General features: G+C 44.9%; 1 protein-coding gene across 9 annotated transcripts in view; it reads right to left on the bottom strand.

Moving 5' to 3' along the window:
* Positions 1–17183, bottom strand: part of SYNJ1 (synaptojanin 1) — a 78664-nt gene extending 61481 nt beyond the window's left edge. For 6 of the 9 annotated variants that reach the window (XM_058661701.1, XM_058661703.1, XM_036494738.2 and 3 more), the window contains exons 1-2: positions 17049–17183; positions 16161–16306 (exon numbers count right to left, since the gene is read on the bottom strand). In XM_058661701.1, coding sequence (XP_058517684.1) covers positions 16161–16306; positions 17049–17146 — 244 coding nt within the window. In that variant the 5' untranslated portion in view covers positions 17147–17183. Of the gene's footprint in view, positions 1–16160; positions 16307–16936 lie in introns of all 9 variants that reach the window. The other 3 variants (XM_058661707.1, XM_058661706.1, XM_058661705.1) reach the window with 3 other exon arrangements.
* Between the last annotated feature and the right edge of the window lie 1815 nt (positions 17184–18998).

Raw genomic sequence — 18998 nt, 5'->3', positions numbered from 1 at the left:
GTCTTTGTAGAAAACACACATAGAGTATCATGTTAAATCCATAACATGGTGTCATGTTAGCAACTTACTCTCAATTCCAAAAAAAAAAAAAGTTTCTTGCACTGAACTTCAACTGTGTTGTACATTTAAGTTTCAAAATTCTAAAAACAAAATGTAATGATCAAAAATAAAAATACAAGCACATATTCTAAATTAAGGGTTTTTTTAGATTTATGTATTTATTGGAAAGTCAGATTTACAGAGAGAAGAAGAGACAAAGAAAAATCTTCCATGGCTGGTTCACTTCCTAAATGGCTGCAATGGCCAGAGCTAAGCACATCCAAAGCCAGGAACCAGGAGCTTCCTGGGGATCTCCCACGTGGTGCAGCATCCCAAGGCTTTGGACCATTCTCCACTGCTTTTCCAGGCCACAAGCAGGGAGCTGGATGGGGAGTGAAGCACCATGGACACACACTGGCATCCATATGGGAAACTGCAGATGGAGGCAGGGATTAGCCAGTTAAGTCAATATGTTGGCCCCAGGATAATGTGTATAATCTTTAGATACACCACAGCATTTGTAACTACCTCGCTACCTGCATTTCTTTCCCCACTAATGTCATCCCCTTGCATCCAACACTTCAGCTAATATGACTAATTATTGCCCCTTCCACATATCCTACATTGCCTTTCCTCTGTTCAGTGATGTTTCCAGCTGGAATAACCTTTACTGGGCTTTCAGATAATGCTCATCCTTCCTGAAGTTTTCTCTGATCACTCTAGTTGGAAATAATTCTCTTGTTTCATTTGTACTAAAGACTCCTGCATACTAACAATAATAGAAATCAGGTCTTATTTCCACCTCGACAGCTCAGCAACCTAGCAGAGTCTGGACTCAACACTGCTGCTGTTGAGTAAGAATTCCTCTAAACCAAACTGAGAGGTGTGGCACATAGACAAGAAAATGCTTTGGCAGTTGCTGTGGTGGCACAGCAAGTGATGCAGCCCCCTGCAACACCTCCACTGCTCCTTTTCCAATCGAGCCCCCCCTGCTGATGGCCTAGGAGGGCAGTGGAAGATGGTCCAAGTACTTGGGCCACTGTACCCATACTGGACACCCAGAAGAAGCTCCTGGCTCCCAGCTTCAGCCTAGTCCAGTGCTGGCCATGTAGCCACCTAGGGAATGAATTTGTAGATGGAGAAGATTTCTGTCCTTCCTTCTCCCTCTGTAATTCTGATTTCCAAATAAATAAAGATGAACATGTTCCTCACCAATGCTCGTATTTCAATGCCCTCATTATTGACATTCGCATTTCAAAAATATATATTTATTTACTACTTTTTAAATCTGAAGTCAAATCTACAGAGAGCAGGAGACAAAGATCTTCCAACCACTGGTTCACTCTGCAATTGCCCACAATGGTCAGAACTGAACTGATTTGAAGCCAGAGCCAGGAGGTAGAAGCTTCCTCCAGGTCTCCCATGTGGGTGCAGGGGTTCAAGGCTTTGGACCGTCCTCTGCCGCTTTCCCAGTAGGAAGCTGGATCAGAAGTGCAGCAGCCCAGGACTTGAACCGGCACCCATATGGGAAGCTGGCACTGGATTCAAAAGCTAAATTTGGGGGCCCGGCGGCGTGGCCTAGCGGCTAAAGTCCTCGCCTTGAACGCCCCGGGATCCCATATGGGTGCGGTTCTAATCCCGGTGGCTCCACTTCCCATCCAGCTCCCTGCTTGTGGCCTGGGAAAGCAGTCGAGGACGGCCCAATGCACTGGGACCCTGCACCCTTGTGGGAGACCCGGAGGAGGTTCCAGGTTCCTGGCTTCGGATCGGCGCGCATCGGCCCGTTGCAGCTCACTTGGGGAAGATCTTCCTCTCTGTCTCTCCTCCTCTCTGTATATCTGGCTGTAATAAAAAAAAAAAAAAAAAAAAAAAAAAAAAAGCTAAATTTGCTACACCACGGTGCTGGCCGCAAACACTCACATTTAATCATTCCTCACAGTAAGGCCTCAAGCTTTCAGATGTACACTTCTGTGGTGGGGAGTGAATACAAGTGGGAAAAAGCAAGGGTTGTTAAATGATTGCCAGCCAGAGTTTAAGCCAGCGGAGTTTAACAGGCGGCAGGGTGTGTGAACAGTTCAGGGGACATGGAAAGAATGGGTGGAAATGAAAGTTGGAGAGATTCAGGGTAACTTCCTGTTAGTGCTGCCTTTCAAGGTATGCACTGTGCTTTCCCTAAGAGGAAGAAGCTGCCTTTGGTGTAGATGTTTGCTCCCAGTCATGGGGACTTTTAAACAAACAAAGAAGCTAGAATAAGCAAACCTTTCTTTTTCACAGGTTTCTGATTTCTAGCTGCATGTAGATAGGATCGCCCAGTAAGCCTATTGTTTGGGAGTAACTGAGAACCAATCAAGCTCTTCAGCAGTTCAGCTAAGGTAAAGAGACCTGCACTGCTTTAATTCACGTGTTCAAACATGCAAGCTGCAGCCAATTCCAGCTTCTGGAGTTACTGCTCTAACACCTTGAGGATAAACAGCACCTCACTACCTCAAGAGCTGACTTTAAAAGGGAAAAACTCCCCTTCCCAGGTCACATCTGAGCTAGTTTAACTGTAAATCTACATTCACATTTTAAGACATTCTCACACTTATTAGAACTGATCAACAAACAGAGGTCCTTTAATACTACTCATGTGGAATATGAGAACGGGTATGGAGTGTAGTACCGAAGTCACTGCGTCACAAGCCTCAGGCCCATGATGCCCCGCGCCAGCTCCTGCCCTCGGCTCTTCCACAGACCACCTGAGTCAGCAGTGACCGCTCTCACGACTGGGCTCCTGTCATCCATGGCAGATATCTGAACTGGCCTAGATTCCTGAGTACTGGAATAGTGAAACAGCAGGGTGGGAGCCCTCTCTCTCAAATAAAAATCTGAAGCAGGAGAAAGCCACAAAATAAATTTAGATCAAAATAAAATGTGCCAACAAAGAGACATTGATTCTCATAAAAAAACTTTTCTGGGACATCAAAGAAATTTGAACAGTGACTAGATATTTGATACTTTAAAAAATTTTTCAGATGTGATCATGATGAATGTATTTTAAAGAAAAATGGGGTCATTGTCTTTTAGAAATACATGCTGAAATATTTATGATACCTGGGATTTATTACAATTTAAATGTGGACACAGTGATGGCAGCTAGTGATGTCATAAACAAAAATGCCCAGGAGCTGATAACTACTGAGGCTGGGTGACAGGTACCTGGCACTTAGACTATTCTCTCTACTTGGATGTATGCTTGATACCTCCTAAAACAAAAGTCCAAAAAAACAAAAAAGTGATTGAAACCACATTCTTCGGTGTACTGGATAAATCCAGGAGTGAGAAAGGTAACTGAATAGTCAACAGAGGCGGTCAGAAGCTACTAGAATTCTAACAGATTAGACGGGTACAGTCCTCAGTTACCCTAGACTAGGGTAACAGCCAAAATATTCATCTGGTGTTTGAACTTTATAAACTCCAAAGACAAGAGTAAATCCCACAACTTAACAGAGTAACTCCGGGAGGGACTGATTTCATGGTGTACAGCAGATTAAGCCATCCACTGAATGTGATGTGACAGTCCAGTTTGTGTTTCCAATTCAGCTCCCACTTAATGTGCATAGGAAAGCAGAAGACGATGAAGTGTTGGGCCCCTGCCACCTGTGTAGGAGACCCAGTAGAAGCTCCTGGCTCTTGACTTCTAGCTGGTTCAGTTGCAGTCATTGTGATCATTTGAGGGAGTTAATCAATAGCTAAAAGACCTCTCTCTCTGTCTTTCAAATGAAGAAAGGTCACACAACCCACTCAACCCATGGCTGTCAAACATTCACCAAGTGAGAAATGTATAACAAAGTAGGAGAGATTTGGCAATTCCAGAATGGAGGTCAAAGGTAAATATTGTTGTATTCTGTTGTGGATGTTTTTCTTACCTTTCCCCTAAATAATTTTTTTAGTATCACATTCTACGGAAACTGAAAACAGTAGAGAATACTGAGTGTGATTCACTCATCAAAGAAGCTAACAAAATTTTAAGTTACATAAAACCATGTGGAGGTAATATCCTGTAAATTAGTTCAGATAACTTGACTCACTGATATGTTAGCTCCATACATGTTTTTCAAAGTCTTTGACCTGAACAAGTTAATGACCAAAGGCAAGCCCTTCTTAAAACTTTTCTTAAACTACAGGAAAGGAACACAAAAACAGAAGGTGTAGAGCCAGTCTACTCATAAACTTTAGAATACACCGGGAGTATAATTTCATCACTTGATTTCTATAACATTGACTTTTTTTTTTTGAAGAGGCTTATTCTCATAGTACATCCTAGGGCATGACTGGGATTATTAAGTATTGCTGTATCGCACTCTCCCTTCTCAGATTAAGATTTAAGGCAAGCAATGAGGTATTGAGATCAGACCAGGACAATTCAGATGACAACTGAAGCATACAACTTTTAAAAAATTTTTTTGGGCCTTGCGGCGTGGCCTAGCGGCTAAAGTCCTCGCCTTGAAAGTCCCGGGATCCCATATGGGCGCCGGTTCTAATCCCGGCAGCTCCACTTCCCATCCAGCTCCCTGCTTGTGGCCTGGGAAAGCAGTCGAGGACAGTCCAAAGCTTTGGGACCCTGCACCCGTGTGGTAGGCCTGGAAGAGGTTCCTGGTTCCCGGCATCGGATTGGCGCGTACCGGCCCGTTGCGGCTCACTTGGGGAGTGAAACATCAGATGGAAGATCTTCCTCTCTGTCTCTCCTCCTCTCTGTATATCTGGCTTTCCAATAATAATACAATCTTTAAAAAAAAAAAATTTTTTTTCGCCAGGAGCCCCAGGTGGTACTCAGAGATAAAAGGATTGTAAATTTCCTTCTGGACTCAGGACAGGAACTTTCTCTGGTCCTTATTTAGTTCCAGCCTTGGCTCCCAGGCATCTCTTACACCGACCATCAGGGTTGCTTGTGAGCCCCAAAATTAGTTCAGATAGACAGAGACTAATAAAGGTCAGCTAGCTGATAATCACGCAGCTTGGACCTCACTGATCAGGCTTCCCATCTGGCTTTTCAGATAGAGAGAGACATAGATACAGATATAGAACAGCCAGGGAAAAGGCCAACTAACCTATAATCACTCAGCCTCTACTTACTGGTCAGGCTCCCGATTTGCTTCTCCTGGACTTTACTAGGTAGTATGTAGGGTTAAATTCTTCCTCACTCACTGGGCTGTTGGGGATTTCCCTCCTCACCTGCCTAACTGTTAAAATGCCTTCAATTGAAAAAAATGCAAAGTTCTGCAAAACCATGCTTAATCACTGTAAACCATGCTTAATCATATACTGCAAAGTTTAAATTTTGGCTTAATTTTCTCCCCCAAAAAAACTTTATCAATTTATGATTGTTAATGCTAAACAAGATGTAACTGCATAGAAAAAATTTTTTTCAGGAGTTGGGAATCCAAGAGATTTATGAAATATAATATATTTGAAACCTGAAACATGGAAAGGCAGAGTTACAGAGAGGAGGTGAGACAGGGAGAGAAAGACCTTCCATCCACTGGTTCACTCCCCAAATGGCCACAACGGCTGGAGCTGTGCTGATCCGAAGCCAGGAACCACAGGAGCTCCTCCAAGTCTCTTACATGGGTGCAGAGGCCCAAGGACTTGAGGGATCGTCTGCTGCTTTCCCAGCCCACTAGCAGGCATCTGCACTGGAGGTGGAGCAGCAGGGACTCCAATCCCAACCAGTGCCCACATGGGGTGCCAAAACTGTGGATGGGAGTTTAGCCTACCATGTCACAGTGCTGGTCCCTGCCCGTGCTTATTTCTGCCTTGCTAAGCAAGAAAGAAGTAAAATTAATCTACTGTCAAAATTAGAACACAATTTAAAAGACACATCAAACTCAAAAGGTATGAAAGGATTAAATTTAAAGGCAGATTTCTCTACTTCTGTTGAGTTATAAATACAGTGACTTAGCGAACGTTCTACTATCCAACACAACATCCTGCTAGGGCTCGAACCTTCCAGGTCAGGATCTGATGGCCCTTTTCCAGCTAAGTCAGTAAAAACATGAGAATGCTGCAAATCAGAACACACTTCCTAGAATCACAATTTGCCTGTGGTTGCATGCAGGGCAGCTTGTGCCCAGCTTATTTGCATGCAGAAAGCACTTCGGTACAGAACCAGGGAACCTCCAGGGAAGACGACTACAAAGACTGTTCAGGGGAAGCTTCCCGTTCTCAGTAGACTATGGCCAGATGCGATGTATCCAAAATCACACAGCAACCTGGCAACAAGGCTTCTTTGCAAGAAACAATACAGAAAGAAAATATTCTGGAAGGTAAGTATCTCCTTGTATAATTAGGATTGTAGATGAAAGGTCTCAAACTGTCTAAACTCACATAAGCTACACATTTAATCTGGGTGACACTTGAGAAAAAATAAGCTTTCATTCTTTCATACAACAAGCATTTATTGCTGTCTACCATGTAATAGAAACCCTACAAGATTCTAGGAATAAAAAGTCAATTCTTAGGGCATCTTCATGGGAGTCAGATGAGAAAGATAAGCCTTATATAACCACACAAATGCAAAAGAATGAATTATAGTAAAGTACAATGTTAGAGTTCCAATGAACTGTAATGTGAGGAATTGATTTAAAACGGCTTGTTGGAGGAAGACTGTGGCTAGGCTAAGCGCAGGGAGTGCCCTTTATACCGAAACCTGAATAACAGGAAGTTGTTCAAATGAAGAGATAAAAATGTCCCAGGCAACATATATTAGGTGACCATTCTAAGGGGTATATTTAAGAATTTTTTTACAGCTATGCAACAAGTTATGTACAAGGATTTTTAAAAAAAGATTTATTTTTATTGGAAAGGCAGATGTGCAGATAAAAGGAGAGACAGAGAATGATATTCCATCTACTGAATTAGTCCCCAAATGGCTTCAACAGCCAGAACTGAGCCCATACAAAGACAGAAGTCCTCCAGGTGTTCCAAGCAGGTGCAGGACCTCAAGGCTTTGGGCCATGATCCTCTGCTTTGCCAGGCCATAAACAGGGATTAGAAGCAGAGCAGTTGGGACATGATCCAGTGCCCATATGGGACGACGGTGCTTGCAAGTAGAGGATTAGATATTGAGTCATGTGTCCTAACCCTTTTAGGAGCCCTAATAATCATTAATTTTAATCTTCTCTTACCAATGATCTGTTTCAAGTGACACAATATCTTAGGACAGTTGCTTCAGGAATAAACACGCGATTTGATCCAGTACAAGCAGAAGTATATTCTCATTTTGTGGGTTCTAATCTATGACCTCAGACTGACAGAGCTGGATCTTAACTGTGTAGTTCCAGCATAATTATTCTATCAAGTTCTGTACTAATTCCACACAGCTTTGAAACAACTACAAATTAGAAAACTGTACTTCCTTTCCCATTCCCTCAAGAGACTGATGAAGCTGTTAAATAAGGGGGCCACAGATATCTGACCAGTGTTGACCAAGGGGAGATGAATAATATGCATGCAGGTATAACCAGTTAGGAATTTACTGAATTATATGATTCATCCTGCCCACACTGCGCACATGGCCAATAGGGTATTTACAGAGTCTGTTAGCTACATTTCAGGAAGGCATTCAGCAAACTACAGCAATCCTATGGTCTACTAGTGAACAGAATGAAACACACCCCATAACAAGTGCCTATTGGTAAGAGCTAGCTAACTTACAGGTCTGCAGCTGTGGCGCATGGTATCTGGCTTGGGACTGTGGAGGTTGAGCAACTACCTCATTTCCCATCCATCTCCCTCCTCTTGTGCCTGAAAAAGCTCCTGAGGATGACCCAAAGTACTTGGGATCCTGCAGCCAAGTGGGAGACATGCAAAAAGCTCTGGCTCCTGGCTTCAGTCTGGCTCCTGTGGCGATTTAGGGAGTGAAGAAAGCAGATGGTAGATCTCTCCTGTTTATCCTTCTCTCTAACTCTGCTTTTCAAATAAATAAATAAAAGCAGATCTAGTTAATAAAAGTAAACACAGGCTATTTATAAAAAGTTATTCAAGACCAGGTCTGGCATGGTAACCTAGCAGTTAAAGTCCTTGCCTTGCATGCACTGGGAGCCCATATGGGCACTGGATCTTTCCTTCTTTCTTTTTAAATTGTTTTTGTTTTATTTTTACTGGAAAGTCAGATATACAGAGAGAAAGATCTTCTGTGCGATGATCCACTCCCCAAGCAGCCACAATGGTTGGTGCTGAGCCTATCCGAAACCAGGAGCCAAGAGCCTCTTTCAAGTCTCCCATGTCGGTGCAGGGTCTCAAGGCTTTGGGCCGTCCTCGACTGCTTTCCCAGGGCACGAGCAGGGAGCAGGATGGAAACGGGGCTGCCGGGATTAGAACTGGTGCCCACATGGGATCCTGGCGTATACAAGGGGAGGCCTTTAGCCACTAGGCTACTGTGCTGGGCCCTAGGCACCAGTTCTAAACACTTGGGCTGTACTGAGTTGCAGTTCAAATAAAATTAAAGTAAGTAACTTAAAGTTAAAAAAAAAGAGTTCAAGATTGCTTTGGATATAATGGCTTGGAATTTTTCTATAGATTGTATAATTTACGTTTTCTTTGTAAAAATCTAGGATTAAGATTTCAGGAATTTTAATAACCTAGAACATAAAATTTGCCATTTAAATGTATAATTCAGTGTCATTATGCTACAGTCACAGTATTGTGCAATCATCATCATGATAAACTTCCAGAACTTCTTTTATCTTCCCAAGCAGAAATTCTGTATCCTTTTAACAAAAAAAATAACTTGCCATTCTTCCAGTCTCTATTCTGTCTCCACAGATTTGTCTATTCTGGAGATTTCTTACAAACTGAATCTGTACAATTAAAAAAAAGCTCAAATTAAAACTCACCAATAAAAATATTCAATTTTTAAAGCTCTACCTCCTTTTGTTAATCCAATCACAAGACTAACCAAATGCACTGATTCCTTCCTGTTTATTGTTGCTTTAACTATTCATGTTTCTTTTGAAATTGCACCCATTCAAAATTTTATCACCTTACAATTCCTGAAAATGCTGGAACCGGATCCAGCAAAAACCAATACTACTCAACTGTTACCTATTCCTTTTGCCTTAATTTTTTCAGTTATGTACAGTCTGAAAGTCTTCATGTCTTCACTTGTGACTTGGGAAAGAACCTTAGCTAGATGGCATTCTGGTGGCTTTTATTTTTTCCTTTTCAATATTTTAAAAATGTTGCTTGGGGTCCTCCACTTACATTTCTTCTAACAAAAATCTACTATCATTCTTACCTTCACTTTCTACATATATCTCTTTTTCCTTGAGTTGTTTTTAAGAGTTCTACTTTGTAACCAACTATCGGGTAAACATATGGACCCCAGTTCGCCAGTTTCTATCCCAGCTGCTCCACTTCCCATCCAGCTCCCTGCTTGTGGCCTGGGAAGGCAGTAGAAGATGGCCCAAAGCCTTGGGACCCTGCAGCTGCATGGGAAACCAGAAAGAAGCGCTGGGCTCCCGGCTTTAGATTGGCTCAATTCCGACTGCTGCAGCCACTTAAGGAGTGAACTGGTGGCTGGAAGATCTTTCTCTGTCTCTCCTTGGTTCTGTAGATCAGCCTTTCCGATTATAAACAAAACAAAATGAAGGTAGCGGAAATTTTCCACACACCTCCTAATGTTCCCATCTCTGTATGTACATAGGGAGATATTTAGCCTTAGTGACTGAAGTCCTCGCCTTGCATGTGCTGGAATCCCTTATAGGCATCAGCTCTAACCCAAGCAGCTCCACTTCCCATCCAGCTCCCTGCCTGTGGCCTGGGAAAGTAGTTGAGGATGGCACAAAGCCTTGGGACCCTGCACCCAAGTGGGAGACCTAGAGGAGGCTCTGGGCTCCTGGTTTCGGATTGGCTCAGCTCCAGCCGTTGCGGCTGCTTGGGAAGTGAATCATCGAATGCAAGATGTTCCTCTCTGTCTCTCCTCCTCTCTGTACATCTGACTTTCCAATTAAAAAAGAAATCTTAAGAAGAAGAAAAAGAAGAAGAAGAAAGCACTTGAAGTCTACTGGTTCAGCCCTATTTTAAGAAGGTAAGACAACTACCGGCCCAGGACAGAGAAGCTATGCTGATTTGATTTCTTAAAGGCATGAGAATAAAAAGAAAATGAATTTTTGCAACCTTTACATAAAGTGATGCATAACAACTCTAAATTTCATGTTGAGAAAGTCAACCATAAAGTCACTTCTCTCAACTTGCAAATTTTTGTCAAAAAGAATCAGGTTATTGCAAACTGTCTAAAGGGCAATCATGCTGACAACATTTGGCAATTAAAAAAAAAAAAAAAATCCACACTGCCTGTTCCTGCCACTCACTACGCTTGGCATCTAAAACTCAAGAACCTGACATTTAATTTGGCCAAGCCCCAAAAAAAAAAAAAATCTAGGTTCATGCTTTTAATGACAATATTCTAAATTAAACTGTGCTTCCTCTATATCAATACTTTGAAGACAAAGCCACAATTTTAACAGTAACAGTTCCTCATAGAAAACACAATCATTTTCCCTCTTTTGTTTTTTAAAAAAGATTTATTTTTATTGGGAAGTCAGATATACAGAGAGAAGGAGAGACAGAGAGGAAGATCTTCCATCCAAGGATTATTCTCCAATTGGCCATAATGATTGGAGCTGTGCAGATCCAAAGCTAGGAGCCAGGAGCCTCTTCCGGGTCTCCCACGCGGGTGTAGGGTCCTTGACTGTTTTCCCAGGCCACAAGCAAGGAGCTGGATGGGAAGTGGGGACTATGGGATTAGTACCGGTGCCCATATGGGATCCCGGGGCGAGCAAGGTGAGGACTTTAGTCACTAGGCTACCGCGCCGGGCCCCCAATTTCACTCTTAATACTAAACTCTTCTATTGGTTTTCCCTTCCTTTTGTTCTTCATTCCTCAACACCCAACCCCCAAATTAGAGCTACCACCCTGTCAGAAACATGAAAAACATGCAACAGAAGGACTGTATCACCGGAGTGGTTATCTAATCTTCCCCAGTCTCAATCTCCACATCTGTGAAATGTGAATAACAGCATAACCCACAGGACTGAAATAAAACATGTCAAATGCCACATCTCCTAAACTGTACGTTCCAACGCCCCCAGAGCACTGCAGCAAGATCTCAGAGGAACCATAAAACACAAAGAAAACACTCCAGTCCTCAACAGATGCTGGACACCAGCCAGACCATGTCAGTGAGGCCCAAAGAGCTTGAACCTCTGGTTGCAGTGTACTCCTTTGAAGACACTTTTTGTGAAGCTGGGGTTTGGTAACTACTGTGATGAAAAGCAAATACAAGGCAGGTGTTGCAGGGCCCGGCGGCGTGGCCTAGCGGCTAAAGTCCTCGCCTTGAATGCCCCAGGATCCCATATGGACGCCGGTTGTACTCCCGGCAGCTCCACTTCCCATCCAGCTCCCTGCTTGTGGCCTGGGAAAGCAGTCGAGGACGGCCCAAAGCCTTGGGACCCTGCTCCCGCATGGGAGACCTGGAACAGGTTCCTGGTTCCCAGCTTCGGATTGGCACGCACCGGCCCGTTGCGGCTCACTTGGGGAGTGAATCATCAGATGGAAGATCTTCCTTTCTGTCTCTCCTCCTCTCTGTATATCTGACTTTGTAATTAAATAAATCTTTAAAAAACAAAACAAAACAAAAAACAAAACAAAACAAAAAAACCAAGGCAGGTGTTGCAGCACAGTAGGCTAAGCTGCCACATGGAACCCCATACCCCCATATCCAACTTCCTGGACTGAGTTACAGCTATTTTGTGTTTTGAACCAGCTGCCTGTTCATATGTCTGGGCGACAGCAATGGCCGCCCATGTGGTCGAGGCCCTAACCCTGGCTGTAGTCTGGCCTACCCACGGCTGTTGGACACATCTGACAGTGAATCAGCACATGGAAGCTACCCCTGTCTTTTCCTCTCTCCATCAGTCTGTCAAACAATTAATTAGTGTATTTTAATTAACTCGAAAAAGTATCACTCACAATGTTAAAAAAGGAATGAGAGTGGCAGTTTTCCTTTTGATTCCTAGGTTTCAAAAGTTGCTCAACAGTCAATAAGAACACACATTCCATTAATAAATAACTGTGTTTAGTTAAAAAGGAAATGAAGGTTCTTTAAATTTAGTGGTACTACTTTCTCAAGCAGTGACTAAAGTTGTTAAGACATAAATATTTATTGTTGGGACCTCATGTAATTATCAGGACTATTAGGCATTAGCATACTATTAAAAACTTAATGAGATACTAAGAGTGCCACAAAACAGAAGTCTCAGAAACCTCTGGCCTACTGTTGGGACTGGCAGTCACCACCCAGTAAGTGCTAACTGTTACTATTCCTTTATTTTACAGTTTCTAGAAAAGACAGGACATTTACACTCTTGATAAAGATCTCCAGAATATCAACCTAAGAATATTCTGACGCATATTTTTAGGATATTAAAAATAACAGGTAAACAAACCCAGCCTTTCCAATACAAAAAATAATGATAATAATAATAAATCTTAAAAAAAGCAAGCAAGCAAGAAAGAACCAGACTGCCTGCATTACACATCAGAGTGCAGGGGTTCGAGTCCCAGCTCCCAAGTCCACTTTCCTGAGAAGCGGCAGGTATGGACTCATGCGGCTGGGGACTGGGCCCCAGTGAGGAAGAGCAGGAGTGAGGCGCCAGTCGCCGGCGCTGGACTGCTGCTACAGGCATGTGGACAGTGACCCAGCAGATGGAAGCTCCCTTTGTATCTCCCAAACAAGAATTTTTTAAAAAAGAAATTATACCAGAAGAAATAATAAAATCATTTCCATTTAAACATTTTAAGCAATCTACTAATAATATTCTTCATAAATTTTTAATTGACATTTGAAAAAAATTTTAGTAATGTGGTTAATACTATTTTCAGTAAGATTTCCCCCAAAAAATCTGAATCATGTGCAATGCGTTTTACATCAGCCATTCAATAATATAAACATGCTTTAAAATATAACAAATATAGGAAAAGAGAACATACTTTGTAATATACATACTAAATAATAAACTATTCAACTAGGAAAAAAAGGTGAAATTCTGTAATTTGCAACAAATGGACAGGTTTGGAGGCCATGTTGGCTACAATAAGCCATGTAAAGAAAGACACACACACTCTCTTGTGGAACCTTGAAAGCTGACTGCACAGAAGTCGAGCCAATTACATCAAGTAGAGATTCTGGAACAGGGAGTAGGGGGCCCGGGCCAAGTTCCGGATTGGAGGGAGAAGCTCTGGCTCCTACTGCACAGTGTGGTGCCTCCAGCCAACAACGCACACTTTGAAACAGCCCAGAGAGACATTTCAATGTTCCATCACCATCAGTACATGTCTGAGGTGAAGTCATCATAACACCACGTACACATGTGTTCAAACATCACGCTGTACCCCAGGACACTGAACCACTGTGCACAAATTAAAAACAAACCTAAGCAAAACTGTATTTTCTAACATAATAACCAAATGCGTCAACTTCATAACTGAGTTTAGATTACCCTCCCTGTGTACGTCATTCTCACTTACCAACCATTTGATCTTAGTGTATAAGTAAAATACTCTACTAAGTACTGGGCACACAAACATCACCAAGACATGTGTCATGTCCTCCAGGGGCCCAGCATCCAGACACAGACACCTGAACACAATCCCATGTCATATGAGACCAGGATACTAAAACAGCTCCAGGAGCACCAACACTTGGTTTAGCCTCAAGGTTTCAAGAAACCAATACCTTCTACAGTGGCATTGAAGGTCTGGAAATAGGGCCCAGCACAGTGGCTCAACTGGCTAATCTTCCTCCTGCAAGTGACAGGATCCTGTATGGAATGTCTCAGCTGCGCCACTTCCCATCCAGCTCCCTGGGAAAGCAGTAGAGGATGGCCCAAAGCCTTGTGGACCCTGCATCTGCATGGGAGACCTGGAGGATGCTTCTGGCTCCTGGCCAGCTCAGTTCTGCCCATTCCAGCCACTTGGGGAGTGAACCAGCGGATTGGAAAATCTTTGTCTTTCCTCTCTGCAAATCTGACTTTTCAATAAAAATAAGTAAATCTTAAAAAAAAAAAAAACTGTAGAAATAAACACACACACACACACACACAAATACAAGCAAAATAGCAAAACAACAAAAACACAACTGATTTTATCAAAATTGCTGAGTAGTAGAACCCCAGAAACAGTATTTGTGAAAGTTCCCTGGGTGATTAAAATGTGCAAACAGGGTTGAAAGCCACTTTCTGACTGATTCACACTGAGACTCCTAGCAGCATCAGTCCCCCCAGGGGCACACGCAAACACTGGCTGCACCTCACCTGCCCTCTGTAACCTCTGCTGGTAAGTGTTTGTAACAGAAAGAGAAGGTTGTAGCTAAACGGCTACCATAGCCAGAACTCCATCCAATCTGGTCTCCCAGGTGACAGGTAGGAACCCAAGTAACTGGGGTGCCCAACAGCTGCACCCCAGAGTAGCAGCAGAAAGCTGGATTAGGAGAAGCCGAGGGGAGACTAGAGCCCAAGCACCGATATGGGATACAGGTATTCCAAGAAGCGGGCTAGCCGACTGCGCTACAGCATTTGTCCCCTTCCCATATTTGTGACACATCATCATAAGTGTTATACTTGTAGATTGAGACACTGTGAATTGTATTAAAACTGACATTACAAGATATATTTCTATTTAAACAGAAAACACAATTTGGAGCAAGCCCATCCTGATTATGAACACTACATTTCTTACAAGACAGCCCTGTGTCCCTCACGCAATCCATGTGACACATGCTTCCCACACACTGCTCTGTACTTCAGACATTTTATTGGGCCCAGAGCGATGGCTGAACGGCTAAATCCGCACCTTGCAAGCACCAGGATTCCATATGGGTGCTGGTTCATGTCCTAGTTGCTCCACTTCCCACCCAGCTCCCTGCTTACAGCATGAGAAGGCAGCAGAGAATGTTCCAAAGCCTTGGGACACTGCACCTACATGGGAGACCTGGAATAAGCTTCTGGTTCCTGGCGTCAGATCAGCTCAACTCCAGCTACTGCAGCCATTTGGGAAGTGGACCACTCGATGGTAGATCTTTCTCTCTGTAAATCTGATCTGCCTTTCCAATAAAAATAAATCAATTTTTTAAAAGAAAGATTTTTTATTATATCACTACCCTTTTCTCCATTAGGATAAAATTATGCTATTTTAGTCAATCCTGATGTTAATACTCTTTATTTTGTCCATAAAATGTAGGCTCCTCCCTAGTGAGTCTGGAGAAAATGTAAAAGCAAAAAAATACTTAAATGCTTCTATTTGTAAGTATGCCTTTCAAACAATATTTTAAGTTTATTAAAGTATGACCAGAAACTAAACTGCTCCTAACATAACAAAACAATAACAACTAGTTAGCACTAGAAAATGTCAAAAACAACAGTATCACATTGGAAATAACCCCAAGCTGGGACCATCAACCCAAATCACATATCAAAAAAAAAAAAAACAAACAAAAAAAAACAATATTAGCCTTTTTAATTTCACCATGGACTCACAAAATAACCAAAATCTTGCTAAACCTACAATTTCCCTTGTAGTACTGCTGTCTTTTTCTTTAAAACAGACTAGCAAAAAACACTTTTAAATGATATAAAATGAGTCCTGTATCTCACAGGAAATTTCAGTTGTTTACATATCTCCTGCTGACAGTATCAGACAACATCCACCAGGAGGAGCATGGATGACTGACCAAAAAAAAAAAAAAAAAAACTTGCTAAGATGTCAAGCAAATCACTTTATGGGCTTGTGCACTAAGAAATAAACTGCAAAAATATTTCTTCGGGTAAAAAAAGAAAATTTACGTGTAGCAGCAGCCCAAGAGTCCACGTACGCCAACTCTCGCACCCCAAACCTGGACTGCCTCCCCACAAAAACAAGAAGTTCACAGGGTAAATAAACTGGAGGAGAAGGAAGTAAAAGCATACTCAGCTCAACACAGCGTCTTTTTAAAAATCAATCAATAATAAACAAGCTGTACTGGAAGCATCTCCCATCCACAGCGCTAGCGCGCCGCGCGTGGGCTGCCAGGGACGACGACTTACAGAGTACGGCGACAGCCCCGGACTCGAACATGAGACATTCTTCCTTATGCCGGGTTTCCACGAGCAGGCTGAAGGGCGGAGGGTCCAGCTTGTGATAGACGCGAAATCCTTTGCTGAAAGCCATGCTGCGCTCCTCGGAGGCCGCCCTGTGGACGCCCGGCAGAGCCAGGCACAGGACACAGGCTTGCTTCGGCAGCGGGGGACCCGCAGCGTAGGGGAGGACGGCCGGGGAACGGCTCGGTCCGAAACACTAGTCGTCACTGCATTTTGCTGCCCGCCCCCCGGAACCCCCCAGGAAAGGAAAAACTGTAAAGCAAAACAACCCAGGAACGGTGACGAGGTACAGGCTGTGCGAATCCCCGAGAGGTCCGGTCCAGCCGGAGGACCGAAAGGGCCAGCTGGGAGCTCCGTCCCTCCGTGGAAAGCGAAGGGACTGACTGGACAGCGGAGGAGGCCAGCACGTGGGAGGGAGGCAGGGCACCCCAGGGTGGCCCGAGGGAGGGAGAGGATAATCCGACCCCGGCTGGCCAAGGGCACGCCGAAGGGGCGCAGGTGGCCACCCCGGCAGGTGTCACCACGGCTCTGCGTTCCCTCGTCGCGGGGAGGAGGCGCAGCCCGAGGCCCTCCATGATGCGCCACAGGAGATGCCCAGACAGCCCCGCTGACAGCCGCTGTCACCCGCAGCCCCGGTCAGCCCCGGCCGGCCCCGCACCGGCCGCCGCGGCCGCTGTCCTCCCACCTCACACACGAGCCCGCCTGGCCCCACTGCCGCTCACCGCTCCCGCCGGCGGGAGCCTCGCCTCGGCCAGCGTCCACCCCGCCGCCCGGCTGCCGCTGGGCCTGAACACGGCCGCTCGCCGCCGCCGCCGCTGCCACCGGCTGCCTCACCTCTTCCTCCGGCTCCTCCTCCTCCTCCTCCCGCAGCCGCTGCCGCCACAGCCGCCGGCAACGTCACTTCCGCTCCAGCACACCCATCTCTTCCGCATTGCGCCGCGGGCGGGGGCGGAAGGGGCGGGCGTCCGCAGGGAGGCTCTACCTAGGCCGGGGGCACTAAGCCACCGCCTGCACCAGCAGTGACGCCTGCACTTCCAGCGGCGTGTCCTTTTCCCCCACCTCCCACCCCGAGGCCGCAGCTGTCGATGCTACCTCCGGGGAGGCCGGGAGAGGAGGATTCGGCCTTCGCGGTGCCCGCGCGAGGGCTCTTCAGAGCTCCCCGTCGCTCCCCTATGGGCTGCAGGGAGGGACTATGGGGACCGTTCTGGGGGCTGGGTATGGCGACGCGCCCAAGAAGGGCATCGGGACCACCCCCTGCCGCTCCCAGCTGCCTGACACGGGGAGTGCTGCAACAGCCGCCTCGCTGCGCCAGGCAAGAGCTGTCCACGGTGTCGGCAGCGCCCGGATGGGTCACAGGCAGAAAGCTCGGGCACCTCCTCTCTAACCGTGTGTTCCAGAGCGCTCGCCTGTGCTGAATGGCAAAGAGGGGAGATAACGAACAAACACGATATCCAGGCTCAGCCAGAACCAGAATATGGCTGTGCTGACACGGAGGGGACTGTGGCTGTCACCGCACCCAGATGAGGTCTCAGACCTTTTATCTCATCCTCATTTCCAGAAACCACGCAGGTGTCCCGCTGGTTTCTCATTCTCTTCCCACGGAAGAGACCTTAATATGAGAATGAAGTCTAGAAACGACAGGACCAAGAGGAATTGGAAACGTGATGCAGCAATCTGCGACAGTTTTCACTCGCTTTTCCTTCTCTCCTTCCCCTTCTTGCTTGTTTTAACAGCAAAAGCAGAATTTAATTTTGATACGTTGCACAAAATCATTTCCCTCCTTCCAGGACCTGTCACGAGATGTCATTTTAGGGAAGCAAGATCCACGCTGATTGCAGAACACTGACGCTGCATTTTAGAAAAGCCACTTCCACAACCAGAAACATAAATGCTAAGAAACTTGGGTGCAGCTCTGAGAATCATTGCACTAATGATTTCCTTAGAAAAGTTGGCTTGCTTGTTACAGCAGTTCAAAATCAAGCTTATGTCAAAAAAGCCCATTAATCTGTACTCATTTTTGTCCCCCTATTCCCATCCCCCACACCGCTCCCCGCAACTCCATTTCCACTGAAGACCACGTTTAAGTGCAAATGGAACTTTTTTCATTTGGCTTTTCCAATATCATGCCTCACCACAGCCTCCATCAGTTCCAGAAACAGAAACTGGCTTCAGGTTGAGATGGTGGTGTTATTGAATGTATTAGCGCATATGCCAACTGGAATCTCTGAGTTTCAGTAAGAGCTGGCACCTGAAAGCAAACTTGCATTTCCCAAACTGGGAGCTCCAGAGTCAGCCTCTTTCAGGAGAAGGTGTTTTCCCATTCCCGCCTCCTTCCAATTTGGGATAAAGGAGATGGAGATGAAATGTCTGGATTGAGTTGAATTGCTGCTTCTCTCCAGGCCAAGTGGAGGGCAGCAGGACTCGCTGAAGTTGTTAAAAGGCACAACTTCCCCCAATCCTTTCCTCACAGATGGGTCAGTCTGAAATAAGCTGTCTGGGATCTGAGCACATATTGGTCACTTTAAAAAAAAAATTTTATTTCTGGGGAGTCAGCATTGTGGCACATCAGATTAAGTTGCTGCCACCCCACTGCAGGAGACCCGGATGGAGTCCTTGGCTCCTGACGTGGGCCTGGTCCAGCCCTGACCAGCAGAACTATTTTGGGATTGAGCCAGTGGAGGAAAGCTGGCTATATCACTATCACTCTGCTTTATTCAAATTAATAGAGTATTTGTTATTTTTCCCCTCTTATCCCTATCTTTATACTTCTGCTTTTTTGGTTGT

This window comes from Ochotona princeps, chromosome 3 (assembly GCF_030435755.1).
Source record: "Ochotona princeps isolate mOchPri1 chromosome 3, mOchPri1.hap1, whole genome shotgun sequence".
Lineage (NCBI taxonomy): Eukaryota > Metazoa > Chordata > Mammalia > Lagomorpha > Ochotonidae > Ochotona > Ochotona princeps.
This window is presented reverse-complemented; position numbering and strand designations above follow the sequence as displayed.